We start from the raw sequence: 17,460 nt of genomic DNA, 5'->3' as shown, positions 1-17,460 counted from the left end.
TAAATGTCCCGATTCGCCCTAGATAACGGTACACACACCGCCTCCGTGGCTTTTTCTCCATACAAAATTATAACTTTTTGTATGGAGCGTGGTTTATCGCTAAAAATGGTTCAGTAAAAACTTGCAAAAAAATATTTACTGGGAAAATATTACATTAAACAAGTTTGGAATGATTTTATAGTTGAGGGTGGATTTGCATTATCTCTGTTTTTTTTCTCCGAATTACACTGAAACCCCAATAGTTGTCAAACGGACGGGGTCACTTTTTAGTTTGACACCCTCTTTTTCATGGAACTCATACACATTACCAAACATTTAGTTTGATAGTAAGTGTGAGTCCCGTGTAGAAAGTGACTGTCCGTCACTTTTTAGTTTGACTTTGTCAACCCCATCGAAACTAAAAAAGTGTCAAACGAGAAGGGTGCCCAACCACTGGGGATTAAGTTTATTACATATCGCAATGGAGCGATTTTATAAATAAATAGACAATCACACAGTTTTTTCAGACTGAATCTACTAACTAAACGGGACAAACACAGAACACCCAGAGGAGATGGGAGGGAATCGAATCCGGGCCCTTAGGCCCATACATGAGGGATCGGCAGCCGAAGCAGCTAACCACCGTGCCACGGGGTCTTCTGGATTTTCATGAACGATTGAAGAAGATGCATATAGAGAGTTAAAAAAAAGACCGGGAATTTAACAAAAATCTTATTTTTATTTCAATCGATGGCTCGAACCGAATATCGTAGTCACTACTTACTGGAGCACTGGAAAGTCTACACTGCTGTAATAGGACTGGTTTGGGCAGCCGTTCTTTTGAAGAATGAAAATTGAAATCATGTACTCAAACAACTCCTAGTAGGTACGATGGTGCACTACACAATATTTGTGATTTGAATATTGTTAAAACACTGATTTGACTTCTTTTTTTTACAACTGGAACGATCTACCCGCAAATATGATGAAGGTTTTTTGAAGGAAACCTACCCAATTTCGTGATAAGATTTGGCTGGAGGAACTACTGTCTTTCTTGTAGAGAATATGGACGCCTTCTTTAAATCGCGATCTGCACAATAACACTGAGTTGTCTGTCTTTTGATTTGTGCGCTTAAAATTTGATAAATTTACAACCGATTTGTTACCAAACTAAGCTGTGGTGTGTGATTGTCCATCTCTCTTTCTCCTTCTTGTTTTGCAGCATCGTATAAATTGACGTATTGTGACTATTTTTTTGTAACTAAAACAAAACTGAAAAATTCACATTGGTATTGTGCCCGTAAACTAAATGCACCGAAAAAGCTAAATACTATCACTAAGCCTTCCACCGCTTTTTGTTTTCGATGAATTATCAGTTGCTCGACTCGCACAGCGACCATGCCATTAATCTTAGTCAAAAATAGTTTTGTTCAGTCTTATTTAGTAAATTTCTCTATTTCATATATTACAATGAGTCAAATATGTGGTGTGTACTAAACGATATAATACATAGGGCTTTGCCGCATTTTCAAAAAAGCTTAATGTTGAGGTTTAGACTGCGCATATCACTTAGTTATTCTATTTAGTGCAAATTAGGACCCACAACATCAATTGGCTTTACCAGCTGTACCAATGCATAATCGACAACAGACTACGTTGGTTCTGTATTTATTTTAATTGTTAATTTCACGTGAAAGATGAAAATTTAGAAAATAGTTTAAAGCAGAGAAAAAAATATATAGAGCTTTTTTTCAAATTCTCAATCGAATCGAAAATTTCAGGTTTGATTGAAAGCTAGAATAGCCCAGGTAGGTAGAGAGTTACTGAATAGTATCAGTTTCTTATTTGGTTAATCCACAATTGGGGGCGCGAAAAGGTTCATTTTGTCTTGAAATAATTGAAAAAACGTCCATCAGGCATCAAACAACTATAAAATGATGTTACACTGCACAACAAGCTGGAATCCTAACTTCCGAGAAATTATGGATAAGCATAGTTTATTTTTCTTAATTCAGATTGTAGTTTTTTCAAGTAGTATTTTTAGGCCCAAATTCGGTGTTGTGCAATGCTTTCAACGAGTCACATTTTGTTTTCTAGTGCTTGTAATTATTAGCATACTAGTGCGTCGACATAATTGTAGAGTTTATTCTACTAAAGCAACCCTTTTCAAAGATCACAGATAACTTTTCGGGTGCTGGATTGATTAAAATTCGATAGATGTCTGTAAAACAGGTCATTTGCAATATTTGTCCCTGAAATTTCGCATTTGAAGATAGAGTATTTATTCTACAATAATAAAAATTCACGTAAACTCTCGAAAATGATAGCAGAAAGCTGCACATGCACATGATATCGAGCATATTGGCATAAATTGAAATTCTTGCTTGACTGGGTCAACCTGTGTCTCCGTACTTCGCCTTGGTTGTTGTGACTCATTCTCCCTTGAGTCGTTTGGTAAACTCTTCCTGCTGCTTCTCCATCCATTCCTTCTTTGGCTTCATGCGCTTCAGCTGGCCGTCCCACACCAGGTCGACCAGACCGCCCTGTTTCGCGATTACGCCCTTCACCCGGTTGGCAAAGTCGATCGCGGATTCGTCCTCGCCGCGCGTCATCGGAGGAAGATACCAGACATCACATACTATTGCCCACGATGTCATCATCATGTATAAATACTGCATCATCGAATATCGCGAGCTGTTCCAGAACGCGTCTCCGAACCGTGCATCGTATCTGGAAATGTTTCGAAAAAAAGTTAGCTTACATGCGAAGAGGCTCACGTTCAGCCGACTTACTTTATCGCAACTGGGTAGATCACACCTCCAACTTCGAAACTTCCTTTTTTGAATTGCATTACAGAAGTGTTGTTGATGCAAGTACCCTCGGGGAAAATCAGAATCGGTGGATTGTTAGGATCCGACACGTGCTCTTTCAGTCTGCGGAACAAAAAAGATTATTTTTCCCATAATTTTCCACTGGGGTGCTGAGCTTAAGAGCGAGTTTTTCACCAATGTGTAACAGGTCGTATCGAAGTGCTCCGATTTGGATGAAACTTTCAGCATTTGTTTGTCTATACATGAGATGAACTCATGCCAAATATGAGCCCTCTACGACAAAGGGAAGTGGGGTAAAACGGGCTTCGAAGTTTGAGGTCCAAAAAACCTAAAAAAATCTTAAAATTGCTCGCATTTCCGTAAAACTTTATCAATTCCAACTCTCGTAGATGCATTTGAAAGGTCTTTCGAAGCAATACAAAATGTGCCATAGACATCCAGGATTGGTTTGACTTTTTCTCATAGCTTTTGCAAATTACGTTTAAAAATTGATTTTTTTAAAACCTTAATCAACAGCCTCCAACACACATACTCCCATAGGTCAAAAGATAGGTAATTTCATGCACTATAATCCTACGGTATTAACTTTTTGGCCAATCGCAGTTTTTCTCATAGTTTTTTCAATTTTTCTAGAACAAACATTTTACAACGTTAGTTTTTGCCCTGTAGGCCGCCATAGCGGCACTTTTTGGTCTCAATTTTGTCATATTCGAAATCCTCGGACAATTTCACGTAAGTTAGAAGTATTGGAGTTGTAAATTTGATTGCAAATCAATCGGATGGGCTATTTAGTACATTTTTGACATTTTCCAAACTGCATTTTGAAATGTTATACTTTACTGTATCTTTACGGTCAGTTGTGCAAAGAAAAGTGTTTTATTTTGTTTAGAAAATCATTTAGCTTAACTTCGAGAGTAGGGGAAATAAACTCATTTTAAACCTAATAAGCGATCGTATTTGATTTTGAATGATGCTGGATAATCTGGAGTGTTCCGTGAAATTTACTATTGTCCGATTCTCTCGAAGGTACACGCCGCGCGGTATTTCAAAATGACACTATAGAGCTTTATGACGTTTCGCGTACGCACACTAGCGCACCATTTGATTTTGCTGGCCGGACAAAATTTAACCTCACTTTCTTCTCGTGTACGGACACAATATACATGCGCACGTAGATAACTCTATTGCCAGCGATTTTCTGCAATTTTGGTGCAATTAGAAACATTCCCGGCAACAATGCCATGCAATTCAAAGAAGAAGATCAACAAAAACAAAACGCACAGTATGGGATTTGACAGCACGCATTTGCCGAAAGTGCGGCGCGTCGTTTCGAGGCTGGTATGCCGCGTGTCTTTTTCGGGAATACGCACAATAAAACCAAGTACACTACCCAGTAGAGCAGCTTTTTGTGAACATTACTTTCAGCGCTCTTTTGGGCCTGCCATTTTTAACGAAATTTTAAGCGATCACTCACGAAAAGTGGCATTTATAGAGAAGGTTTCCTGGCATCACTGGCTCATTCTTACATGCACTGCTGGTGGTTTTTGGTGGCGTCTCGGGCGTCGCGAGGTGCGACGCAGGGGGAGAGGGGGTAATATGCACCCTCGGGGCAAAATGCACCCCCTGCTTTTCTCGGTATTTGGAAGAATTTTCCGGGGAAAAAATCATAGAAATTGGAAGCTAAACATTGCTAAACCATGCTGGAAAAATTTGAGCATCGCATTATAAAAACAGCTTATGTTATTTGCAAAACTTTAAAATGTTGTGTTTTCATCTAATTTTCATTGAACTTTCATTATGATTTTTGGACAATATAAAAAGCATGTATTGATATTGTAAGTGTTGAGGTATATAATTTTTGCCATAATCTTCATTATTTTGTAGATATATAAGTTCAAAAACATCAAAAAAAATGCATTTTTATTTAAATTTTCTGCAAAAAGCGTGGTCGGGGCAAAATGCACCGCTGCGAAGCTCCTTTGTAAAAACAGCGGTGTCATCTAGTGACGACTAGTGAATTTTTTTTTATCCGGTGCATTTTGCCCCATGTTGTGGTGCATTTTGCCCCGTTGTTGTAGTGCATTTTGCCCCAATGTTGCGGTGCATATTGCCCCGCATGGTTGTTTGAAATGAATCAAAAATGTTTTTAGAAATTTTATATTTTCGAGCAATTTTGTGGTTTTTAAGACTTTTATCACATAGATGACAAAGAATAATAGTTGTTTTAGAACATCAAACAAATTTTTTCCACAGTAATGTTGTAATGGTTATATTACCCTCTCTCTCCCCATATATTTTTGCCGGGGCCGATTTTTCGAAAAAATGCCAAACTTTGAAGGTCTGTACCGAGCTTCAGGGTGCTCCAAATTTCAATGTTATATATACCAAAAGATGCACAAGGATCTGGCCTACACGCTAGTGATGTTTTTGGTAAGCGCATTGGTTGCCAAAATGCCTCAAAAATAGACATTTTTGAAAAACAGTATTTTTACGGGTCAAATCCTATTTAAAATTGAAGGGCGGAGCGCTCACTCCTGTTACGTCCAATCAAGCTTGGGCTCAGTATGCCCACCGGAACAAACCCCTGAATGCCCGCCAAAAAGTCAATTTTGTTACACTCTAATAAGCACTCATAAAAATTTGCAAAAAGACCTTGTGTTACGCGTTACAGCTTGTAACCTACAGGGGGCTCAGTTAACAACTGCACAATTTGCAGCAAACCAGTATTACCTTTTAGCAACTGCCATTCTGTCTTTTGCTTCCGCACGCTCGAACCAGATGTGTGGCGAAGCCCGTGCCAGAGCTCGCTGCAATACTCCTAAAAAGCCGCCGTGTCTTTGCCCAATCTAACAAAAAAGTAAAGCATTATCTAAAAATCCAAACTAAATTATCGAGAAGAGTTTTGAGATGCAATTTAGAGTTAATTTAGAAAGTTACCAGGAATCCCTAGTTCGTGCAGATTCATGTTTGAATGGATTCGAGAAGAAAATTACTCACCAACGAATAACAGTTATCACACATTAACATTAACACATCGATGGGACTTGTGTGGTTCGCCACGCAGATGCCGTTTAATGGGCGATTCTCTAAGTTATGATAATTGACAACGGACGACAGGGCACTCGAGAGTACACCGAAGCACTGTATCAAAACCATCTTCACCATCCATCGTTTGGTGGGTCCTTCCGGTATGCAACCGACCAGTGCCGTGCATAATGTCAACCACATGACCTAAATGAGGGGGGGATGGCAATGATTAAAGATGATATTTGAGCATATTTACAATGAGGTGATCATTCGTTTCGTTGTGAAATGTTTATGCGCGGGTGTTTTATTTTTTATGTGTGTATTTTGTGTGTTGTGGTGCCAATTATGCAGTTTGGGAAACGTTCACAATGAAGAGTGGTCGAATTGAGCAGTTCTCCAAAGAAGTGAATTCTACGCAAATGGATATTTCTTTGTTTTAAATTTTGATGGTATTTACAAAATGAAACTGTACCTTGAAAAATGCGAATAAGAGAGGTCGATCAAAGCATTCCAGAGATAGTCTTTTTGCTAGACGCCACAATATGGAACATGTTTAAGCCAACATTCGACAGATTTTTATCCAGGAAGAATAGTTTTGAAATAAATAAAATATAAAATTTCTAGCAAAATTTACCAAAGAGTAGGAGTGGTCTGTTGAAAGAATTGCAATATCAATTGGAGTCGTATGATTCGCGACGCAAAAGCCACAATTTTTTGGCTTGAACTGTGCGTTGTGGAATCTAATCACCGCGGACAAGGAGCGGCAGATTATGCGGAACGTACGTTTGAACACATAATCATTCGCGCGCACTCGCAGCTTCCGCTGGGGTATTATGCCGACAATGGCAAATCCTATCACGCAATAGACGACCTAGGAAAATTAATTTTGAAAGCTGTACTGCAAGGATTCACTTTAGATGTCTTTTGTTTGATTTTGTTGTTGATCTTGTCACGTGTGGTCAATGAAGTTGAGCTCTTTCCAAATACTTACCCCAACGAAACAGATAAATACTCTACTTGGCATTAGAATAACATATCGAATAAAGAACCCAAACACCCAGATAATGGTTAGCTTCAACGATATAAATTCATAATGCCGGTTCGTTCGAGTGAGCAGATTCCAATTCTTCAGCTCTTCTGCCTCGAATCTACTTGTCACTTCATCTTCGATGATTGCTTCCATTCCGGATTTAACGTAATCCAAACAGTTTGATAATTTAAACTCTAAAGAGTCATTTTGCTAAAACAAACACAAATAATATCATAGTACAAAACTTCAAACCACCAAATCCCAGAAACAACTTACCCCGTCCTCGTGATTCGATTCGCGGCTCTTGCTCCGGGTGCCGTCGACGTCCGGCAGCAGAATAAGCGACTCAACACGACTTATGACCGAGTTGCCTCCGTTGGCGAGGTCACCGTTCGAGAGATGCTTGTTGGCGTTACCGTTGAGTTTGCTGGCGCAGTCCGGTTTGTCGCCCTCGGAACCAGCATCGGCGGTTTCTTTGCCAGCTTGGGTGCTGCCGTCATCCGTGTCCGATGTGTCCAGGTTGGCAAACTGTTGCTTCCGGATGGACTCGATATTTTGACGGCCATACTATGGAAACAGACGATAAGTTTAAAGAAAACGTTACTTAATCCACCGTAAGTTGGTTGACGCCTTCCTCACAATCATTATTGAGCTTTATCACTTATTTTTTCAAATAGGGTTATTAGGATCATCAATCTTTTGGGCTTGTTGAAAATGTCTTCTGATTACCCATCCAACGATGGGTCGCATGCTCGATCCGGACAACGTTTTCATGAAAATATCTGTGATTCGGCCTCCAAAAAGTGTATAAATAACTAATTATTTAAAAACATTTAAGGGCAAATCACTTTTGATACGGTTGTCAGATCTTTAATGTTTTGGACTTTTGGAATGGTTGGAACGGACTTTCAAATATTTTTCTAAAAACAGGTTTTCTTACAAAAACCACCCTTTTTACAATCTTGCGAACTTTAGCCTAAATCGTTTTGTTAGCATAACTTCTGAAGTACTTAACCTGATAGCGACTATGGGACCCCAAGACGGATCGAATGAGGTCACAACGATCAAAATCCGTTCAGCCAGTCTGGAGACAGTCGAGTGACAATTTTTTGATCAACATCCCTACACACGCACAGACATTTGCTCAGACTTTGATTCTAAGTCGATATGTATACGTGAAAGTGCGTCTAGGACGTCAAGTTAACCCTCTACAACATAACCCCGCCTTTAGACGGGCTTCGATCTAAAAAATCGCCAAAAATCAATTTTCCAACTGATTTTTGATGCACTGGAAGGAAGAACTCTTAAAATTTTAGAAAATTTTAGGGTTGGAAGGTTAATTTGTTTTATGTGACTTTGCCAATGTTTTTAAAAATGTCATTTTTTTAGGGGTCAACTTTGGCTGTGTTTTTTACTAACATTTCCTATATTTTCAGTAAAAAGAAGTATTCAGCAGAGGCGACTCGTGCCCGAATGTAGTACCTGTTCAATGATATTTTTTTAAATTCTTTATTATAAAGTTTTTCAGCCGGAGGCTGGTTCAACTCTTTTGGATCATTTGACTTCGTGCTTGAAGTCGACCCGGTTACAATATTGTTTTAAATAAATATTGTTCATAGATCGTAGTAAATTTATGAATCTTTATTTTAAAAAATGTCTTTGAAGCTTTTTTCTTTCCAAATGGCTTTTATTTTTACGTTTTATTATTTTTATACTATTAAAATTTTCTGTTTATGCAAATAATTGATTACACGTATGATTAAGACTTTTTATCCCGTTAAAATGTATTTTTTAGACTTAATCATTAGCGTGGTGAATGAAGAAAAATAGAGCAATCGCTCTGCCATCCTTATCAAAATTCAAGGGAAGTTATTGAATATTGTACAAAATTTCAAAACTATTCATCATGACGTTCAGAAAAAATACCACATCCTTCACAAAGGAAAACTGTTTGTTGGGCTTTTTTAGGCCCAACAAATATTGAGCTAACTTGGTTAAAAATTAAATTGACATTTTACTTTATACTTTTAGAACCAGGTCGTATCGCTTATGTCCTCATGGTTTTGGAATTCAATTTCTGAATAAAAAGAAGGGCTTCTGATGTTAAAAACAAAACTATATTGACATGAATCCGAGATAATTAAAATATTTGTTTTTAGCATCAGTGAAAAAAAAAGTTTTCAGGATAAATTCATGCTACAATATATGATAATAATATATTCAACTAGAGTGAACCGGACCAACAGTCTGAATAAACACAGTCGTTTTTGGAGCATTTAATGGCATCAACTCTTAAACTTTTTAGGACTGCATCCGCTTTAAATACAACCATCCTGAAAATAAAATAACGATCATGGTTGAATCTACTGTCATAGTTCTTCTCATGTGTCCCGAGTCTGGAAAAACACAGTACTTTTTGTTTCAATTGTTTCAATTCAATTTATCAATCACACTATCTAAACTTAACATTACATCACTTTCCAGTAGAGCAAGAATCCACTAGTAACCAAGAAGATCGAAGAGGTTCAACGCGCGCAGTTGAACATTCCAGTTTTAAAACAAGCCATCACCAGCTCGATCACCAGTCTGCGCAAAACAGCCTGATGCCTAAAAGTGCGCCAAATATAGAGCAATATCTGTGGTGCTCTCGCCCTCTCTCATTTATTCATGCTCTCAACGTGCTGTCAACGCGCTGGCTTGTTTACCTTTTGCAAGCAGCTCCCAGCAGAGCTGAGCGAGCTAAGTCAGCTGGGGCCTGGGGGTGGCATTTCGCTCTCTCCCAAAAATGCTGTCAGTTCACGCTCTCAGATTGAACCAGATTTACCAACACATCGATAATGCCGCTGCGTATGAATAGGAAGCTCTTTACATGTGTTGAATTTTTCCGTATGGAGATTTTTTCCCGACGTTCAGAGGGTCGGTGTGAACGCGACGAGCATTTGCGCGTGGCCCGCCAGGCTGACTCGCTTTAGTATTGGTGGGATGTAAAGAGAGGTAAAGAGTAAAGGGTGGCGGGCCAATGCTTTTTTGGTGCATGCAGCGCTGCTGAACATAGGGCGTCGATTTTGTTAACGTATATTCAAACAAAAATAGTAATTGTATGTTGCTGGTTGAAAAAGCACCGCGGTAATTAAATGAAAAAAAAATTATCCGCTTGAAATCGGCTACCTGTTCAATGAACAGGTTGAACAGGTGGACGAGTCGCCTCTGGTATTCAGTAATTTTTTGTTCTGTCCCAGACTATGCCTCTACGCAATTTTTTGCAATTTAAATGATGATGGTGCCATGCTATAGCAGAAAATGTGTACACATGCAAAAAATTGTAAAAAAGACTGTAAAAACGTGAAAAAATAGATAGGCAAAATGTAATGATTGGAGGTGGTAGAATAGGCCAAATACTACTAAAAACAAACATAAACTAAACAAGATAAATGCAAATTAAAATACTAAAAATAAAACAAGAAAAACATAAAACAAGAGAAGTAAAGTTTTTCGTAGAACAAAAGTTGCTCAAAATCTCCTCATGAACACAGAAAAAATAAACATTTTCAAAAAAAATTGGGCAGTACAGGGTTAAAACGCGTAAATAAAAATATGGATTTCCCCAAATAATCGTTATCAATATTTCAATTGAATGGCGTCATTCTTTATCTAATTCCAAAAAGTATTAATGGCGGTGATAACCGTTCGGCAAATAGTCTTGCTTTGTTTTGAAGTTTTTTTTATTAAAGATAAACACGGGAAAATCCCCGCTTATCAAGGTTGTTTGGCTGGTTATAATCTTAAAAAGGGACCTTATTAAAATCATTTGTAATGAGAAAAACGTGAACAAGTACACGTTTAAGATTCTTTCAATCCATTACCCGCTCAGCGAAATACTGGGAAAGTATAGCTTGTATCATATTTTTAATATGCTGATACAATTAATCTCATTTCCGGGTGTTACGATGTGACCCAAGTAACATTCTACGGTTTATCAAAGCTGTCACAACCGCTATAAAACCTATCAGCCAAAACCATCATTAAAACAACTTAGTCATAACAGCCTCCCAAGAACCCCGATAAACCTCTGTTAAAACCCAAAAGGACCTCCGCAAAAGGTTGCCACGGCCTTTTACACTGAACACCAATGAAACTCAAGCTTAGTTATGGTTTATTAATGATCTGATAACATTTTTTAAATAAAATTGCAGTTAAATTCAGGTGTTCCACAATTGTGGGAGGCACAATAACACCCCACAATTAAGGAACAGGCAACTTGGAGGCAGTGTTTTGCTGCTCTGGAAAAAATAGTCTTGAAATGCAGTTTTTGTTTAAAATTAACTACTTTTACTGGTGGAATAGCAAGAGATTATCAAAATAAAGGTCCTAAAAATAGTAGGGTCCACAGAAAAGTTACATTTGGCATGCTGTTGACAAATTATCACAAAAGTGTTCCGAATTTGTGGATGTTCCGAATATGGAGCCTAACATTTCGAACATTTCAAAAGGGCACAAAACTTTTGTTAACAATAGTGTTTCCCTTTCACTCGAATGACAGTTTGCATAAGGTGTGAGAGGGATACACTCTAGTTTACAAAACTTTTGTGCCCTAATAAAATGGAAAGCACGATATGTGGGATGACTGTATTGGAGGTAATTATAATAACTTGAAAAATTATTTCTCGCAGTTGGTGGCTTAATTTCAGCTGCGGTTAAAATTTTATCGATAAATGTGGGGGAAATAAAGCCAAAACAACAACTCGCTTCATCAAAAATTATTCTTTTGTAATTACACATTTGAACTTAAAAAAAGTATTTTTGAAAATAGTAGTTTATGCAACAAGTTGCAAAAAGAGGATTTTTTCAGCACGAGTCGTACATTTATCCAACGAGGTTCACCGAGTTGGATAAATACGAAGAGTGCTGAAAAAATCAAGTTTTGCAACGAGTTCCATACAATATTTTTTGCAATTCCAAAAAACACACACACTGAGTGAAATTTTATGTCAAATTTTCATGTATTTTGTCAATAAATCGTTTAAATCAAAAAAATGTTGAAAAGTGTTACTTTTCGAAACAAGTGCTGAAAAGTTCAACTTTTCAGCACCCATTTGAGTGCTGAAAAGTAGAACTATTCAGCATTTATTTTGAAAAGTGTTGCTATTAGATTCTGTTATTTTTGCAAAAAATAACTTTATACTAGTTATGTCAGGAATTCAGCATGTTTATTTTCATCAAATACTAATCAAATTTATTGCTTTTTCAACTTTTTCTACCAAGACGGCGGTCAATCACAATCAATCAAACCACGCGTTTAGCGCCATAAAATATGTTATGGTTTCGTTTGAGCAACCTGCCAAAAATTTATGGACTTTCGTGATTTTTGTTCTCGTGTATCAAACTTACTTTTTGCTCACGTACAACACCTAGATGTTTGGGTATCAAAAGATTGGAAATGTTATGCCCTTACCGGTGCCACTTAGGTTGACTAGTGAATCGTGAATCGGTTCGGATGCCGGCGTATTTTCCGACGACGTAATTCCGGGTTGGTACGAAATTCCAACGAAAAATCTATTCTATCGATACAAAGACCACCAATACGGTGTTATACCAACTTCAAAATGTTTATTTAGCAATTCTATGGTAATAAATTGACATTTAGTTGAATTAAAAGTTTGCAAAATTAAGTTTTACATAGAATTTTCAGAGTTATATAATCTTTTATACTAAGTAGTTAGTAAACTTTATATTCAATCCAAATTATTTTTTAATCAGTCAAGGATGCCTATTTGGAGCTCGGAGATTGGATTTATTTGACCGTCATGGTACTTGTCGACTTTTCGCTTGCGTTCAACTGCGTCGACCACCACCTGCTTGAGAACAAGCTGAATTGGGAATCCAGGTTCTCGAGCGCTGCTTATAAGTTGGTCGCATCGTTCCTTGGCCAAAGAAAGCAAAGCGTCCGTCACGGCGCAAAAGTGTCAGCTGTACGGGATGTCACCGATGGTACACCGACTTAGCTGCGATAAAAAAACTGGGCCAACCAAAATCAACTGCACCCAAACCCCAAAAAAACACAGGCCATCGTCTTCACCAAAGCAGGTTCCGTTCAAACCCACACGGACGTCATATTCAGCGGGGAAGTTGTTCCACTGTGCGAGAAAGTTGTCAATCTTGATCTCCAGCTGGACAACAACATGACCTGAAAGCATCAAACCAACAGTGTGACCCAGAGAGTCTATAACATCCTGAGGACGTTCCGTCGCTTTGCGGCGGTCCTCTCTCAACCCCCCCCCAAGCTGGTCCTAGCTGTGATAGTACCGATGTTTACCTACTGTGACATTGTCTACTATCACGGGCTCTCCGCGGCGCTTAAGGAGCAACTCCACCGGTGCTTCACGTCGGCAGTGCGTTTTGTATACAACCGCAGCAGTGCGACACACCCTACTTGGACAGGATTTGCCGATCAACTGCCAACTTCGGACAAGCTGTTTCATGAAGAAGTGGTACGATGGAAACTTGCCGGAGTACCTCCAACAACATCTGGTGAGAGGACAGTTAGACCGGACCAGCTCGTTCATCATCCTGAGACACACGACGATGAGCGGAAAAAGTGTGCTCGTCGCCGGAACCACGTGTTGGAATAACCTCCTGCGGAGCTAAAGGTCAGCTGACATTGTTGGCCTTCAAAGTGCATTTAAAAACCATTCGAAACTAATTTTGTGACCCTTACAGTTAGAGTACTTTGACAAGTTTATTTTTGATCCTTTGTAATTTTCCTATTTCTTAAAGTGTCTTCCTTGACCTGATCAAAAGTGTTAACTAGCAAGTTATCGTACCCAATAAATCAACAAATTACAATTACAATACGTAACTTTGTTTATGTTAATTTTTCGAAAGGTGCAATAGTATTTGTTTTAGAACTTTTTATAGAAATCATCTTTTAATGAGCTTTTTTGTATCAAACTGTTTGGCATGAGTATCTGAACGAAACGTTTCATCACAATATGTGCATAGTGCCCAAGAGGTGTAAATACTTTTTTTACATACTGTATAACAATACTAATTTGAAATAGGAGAAACTTTCATAAGTACAGTATGTAAAAAAGTATTTACTCCCCTTAAGCACTATGCACATTTTGTAATGAAACATGTAAACAATTTAAAGTTTGACAGAAACCTAGTACTAACTTTTGTTCAGAAACTCATGCCGAGCATTTTGCTACAAAAAGCTCATGAAAAGATGATTTCTATAAAAAGTTATATAACAAATACTATTGCAGAAATCAAAAAGGGTGCAAAAAAAGTTTGTACACCTTTCGAAAAATTAACATAAATAAAGTTATCTGTTGACAAATCACCATAAATCCAGTCTCCCAACTCCAAATATGCATCCTTGCCTGAAAAAATTATTTGAATTGAATATAAAGTTTACTAAATACTTAGTATAAAAGTTTATATAACTCTGGAAATCTATATATGTACATACATTAAAAATTTCGACGATTTTGTTCGAACGCGAATCAGTTCAATACGGAGCGTCGGATCGAGGTGCTTTTTGTTGCGTTGGGTTCGTATAAGTGCAAAGAAGGTTCTTACGCTGACTAATTGACAGTTTGGCCACTCTGGAACCGATTCCGGAGCATCGGAAAATTGTATGGTGAAGGTTACGTAAAATCATATTTTGATCACAGGAGGCTGAATAGGCGAAACATCAAAAAACGTCAACAAACGAAAAAAGGCAGAACGAAGTTTGCCGGGTAAGGCTTGTTTTATATGAAACTTATCTAAATGTCAATATATGCCCATAGAATTGCTAAATAAACATTCTGTAGTGGGTATAACACCGTTTTGGGGGTCTTTGTATCAATAGAATAGATTTTTCGTTGGAATTTCGTACCAATCCGGAATTACGTCGTCGGAAAATCCACCGACATCCGAACCGGTCCACAATTCACAAGTCAACCTATGTGGCATCGGAAAAGGCATAAAATTTCCGATCTTTTATCTGCATATCTTGGGAATCGCAAGCCGTAGAAGCTCGTTACAAGAGTTTAAAAAAATGGAATCGATTGACACGAAACAGTAAAATCGATCGAGCTGTCAATTTGTTGATGAAGAATAGTTTAAGTTGAGAACATACTTAGTAATTTTGTCTCTATTGAAGTCAAGATTGGTGTTGGGTTGTGTTCAATTGCGATTACCTACAAATACTGCCTAGACTCAATTATCTGAAGCCTACATTATCTGAACTTCAATTATCGCATCATGAACAAAAAACATTTTTTCATGCTTTAATTTTCTTACTTTTAACATAAAATTCGAGTTCTGCGAATGTTTTTCCTTGGAACAAGCTTATGGGGGTTTAAGAAAAATCCAAAATCGGTATTATAAGCCTATACTAGTGTCTTTTCAAAAATAAAAAAATCTTTTTAAAAATATTGTCAAAAGGTACATACTTGTTTCATAGGTGTTTGTACATTGTATTATACGACAAGCAGATTAATTGACTTACGCTCATACCAACTAGCTATCTTATCGTATATTCTTTCTGTACTCAAAATAGCGTTGGCGTAGCGTTCCACCTGTCGGTTGCGAAGTACACAGAAATCAATTCACTAATAATACAAGTGTTGCAATCAGCCAATCCTCCCAGCCCTGATAAGGACCAGTCGCTGGTCGTCGATATCTGCGCGGCTTTGCACTTTAAACCTGGTTGAGTAACAGCAGCAGCAGGTTGAGAAACAAAATATTATGATACTGTAAATCACATGATGATCGTTGCGATGATTACTTCTCGTTAGAAAGCAGCATGTTTTCGCACACGCTGCCTGTGGCGTGATTTGGACGCTGCCGCGGTCGCCACTTATCAGAATTGACCTTGAACTTTTGCCTGTCGTTGTCGACGACGGTCAAAGTACACGCACTGCTGTCGCCGGCACCCGAGTTTTTTTGGGTGGCGATGGACACAAATGAAAGTATAAGCAGGATATGTTTATTGATAATTTATTTTTTTAAACAATTTATTATGCTTCTGCTAGAACGAAATTTTAGCAATTCAAAGTTCAACAGTGTTGCCTCCCTTAGAAACTGAGTGTTTACTTCCGCTGGTAATTAACCTTGTTTACCTTTCGTTGTAGCTACTAACACGGGCAGCATTGATAATATAATTCAAGTGCATGAACGAAGGATGATAGACACCTAGGAACCTATAGCTCTACTGCTGCTGCTGCTACCAGGCTCGTTCAAGAGCATCAACCGCACAGCGATCGAGTAATGAGGGTTGTTCTTGGCCTTCGAGCCAGCTGCACAGATTTAGAAGCCGCGTACAACCCCGCGCGTTCAATAAAAGTATGAGTAAATTGAACTCTGGGAGTGCATGTATGTGCGCGTGTAGTTAGATTTATAGTCACGGAATGATTCCCATTGACATGTGGAGAGAAACTATTGCTTGTAAAGTGGGACATACCTGTCCATTTAGAATTTTTACTTTCTCCTAAGGTTGAGTTTTGTTATGGAAACTAATAAAAGTAGGCTGAGATAAGACACCGATTACATAAATTGCATTCTAGTGTCGCAAGTGTCAATACGCGGCAAGGATCATGTGTTATTTCCAGCTGATAACAATTTGCCTTTCGTGCACGTTTTCCAAAACTCGGCTATAAATTGTTATTTAAGCTTTTAGAGCAAATTCAAGGATATTTAATAAACTTTATTGATTTTTCGGTGGCCATCGCGACCTTTTTTCATGGCACGACGCATTATAGACATCCCAAAATAGATATCAGTATGACAAAGGTGAAAATATCTTACCTCAAAAATCTTCACCAGTAGGCTCACGTACATCCGGCGCACACCCAAGGATTTCCCAATCGAGGCCAGAAATATAATGAAGAACATAAGGCTGATGACGGGAGTTAACGCGAACATCGATAGAACCGAGCTGACCGAAGCCAGAACCTCCATTCCGGCGACTGCTTTTTCCTGTTTCTTCCTAGCCTACAACCGCACAACAAAAACAACTCTTTCGATAATATCTTTTCCGCAGTGACTTTTTTTTCTCGTTTCCCCAATGTTTTCACTGCACCGAATTTAGTCACTTTACAATCATCACCTCGATTCTTTTGATTTTACGGTGAACTTTTTACAATCATCGCTGCAGCGGCGGCGGCGGCGTCAGAAGAGGTATTCAACAGCGCGAAGAACGTATACGTTCGTCAACTTCGAGTACAGAGAGCACATTGACGCAAACATATTGACATTAGCAGAGGGGCCAGCTGGCACTGTTTAACTTGACGCTTACATGCATTTCAGTATCAGTACATAACATTTGGTTGCTGCAGATGTTTTTCCATCCATGTACAGATTTTGCAAATCAATAAACACGCGTAAGAGCACTTCCATCGGGCGGAATGAAACATAAAAAAACAATAGACAAATCCAACGAAAGCTCAACGCTGCTTTTTGATGGTGAGAGATTTGATAGGTATCATACTAAATGTCTCGATTTTCATACTTTTTGTTAATTTGCCTTTAAAATAAAATACTTAACATATGAAAAAGTCCTGCTAAATCGAATGGTGTACTTATCTCCATTGCAAATTTTTCGAA

At 38.2% G+C, this 17,460-nt stretch overlaps 1 protein-coding gene across 3 annotated transcripts; it reads right to left on the bottom strand.

The window, feature by feature from the left end:
• Positions 1–698: 698 nt before the first annotated feature.
• LOC6033991 (glycerol-3-phosphate acyltransferase 3-like) lies at positions 699–17,108 on the bottom strand. Of its 3 annotated transcripts, XM_001844327.2 has the most exons (8): positions 16,663–17,108; positions 7,144–7,434; positions 6,829–7,077; positions 6,472–6,708; positions 5,808–6,041; positions 5,541–5,656; positions 2,772–2,912; positions 699–2,709 (listed from the first exon to the last, which is right to left on the bottom strand). In XM_001844327.2, the coding sequence occupies exons 1-8, from the start codon at positions 16,813–16,815 to the stop codon at positions 2,412–2,414; spliced, it is 1,719 nt and encodes a 572-aa protein (XP_001844379.1). In that variant the 5' UTR covers positions 16,816–17,108; the 3' UTR covers positions 699–2,411. The 3 variants fall into 3 exon arrangements, with proteins under 3 accessions (XP_001844379.1, XP_038117709.1, XP_038117708.1); XM_038261781.1 differs by lacking the exon at positions 6,472–6,708 and having other exon boundaries at positions 16,663–17,106; XM_038261780.1 differs by lacking the exon at positions 5,808–6,041 and having other exon boundaries at positions 16,663–16,815.
• Positions 17,109–17,460: the final 352 nt, after the last annotated feature.

Source organism: Culex quinquefasciatus, chromosome 3, assembly GCF_015732765.1.
Source record: "Culex quinquefasciatus strain JHB chromosome 3, VPISU_Cqui_1.0_pri_paternal, whole genome shotgun sequence".
NCBI lineage: Eukaryota > Metazoa > Arthropoda > Insecta > Diptera > Culicidae > Culex > Culex quinquefasciatus.
The sequence above is the reverse complement of the archived record's forward strand: the minus strand, read 5'-3'. Positions and strand labels throughout refer to the sequence as shown.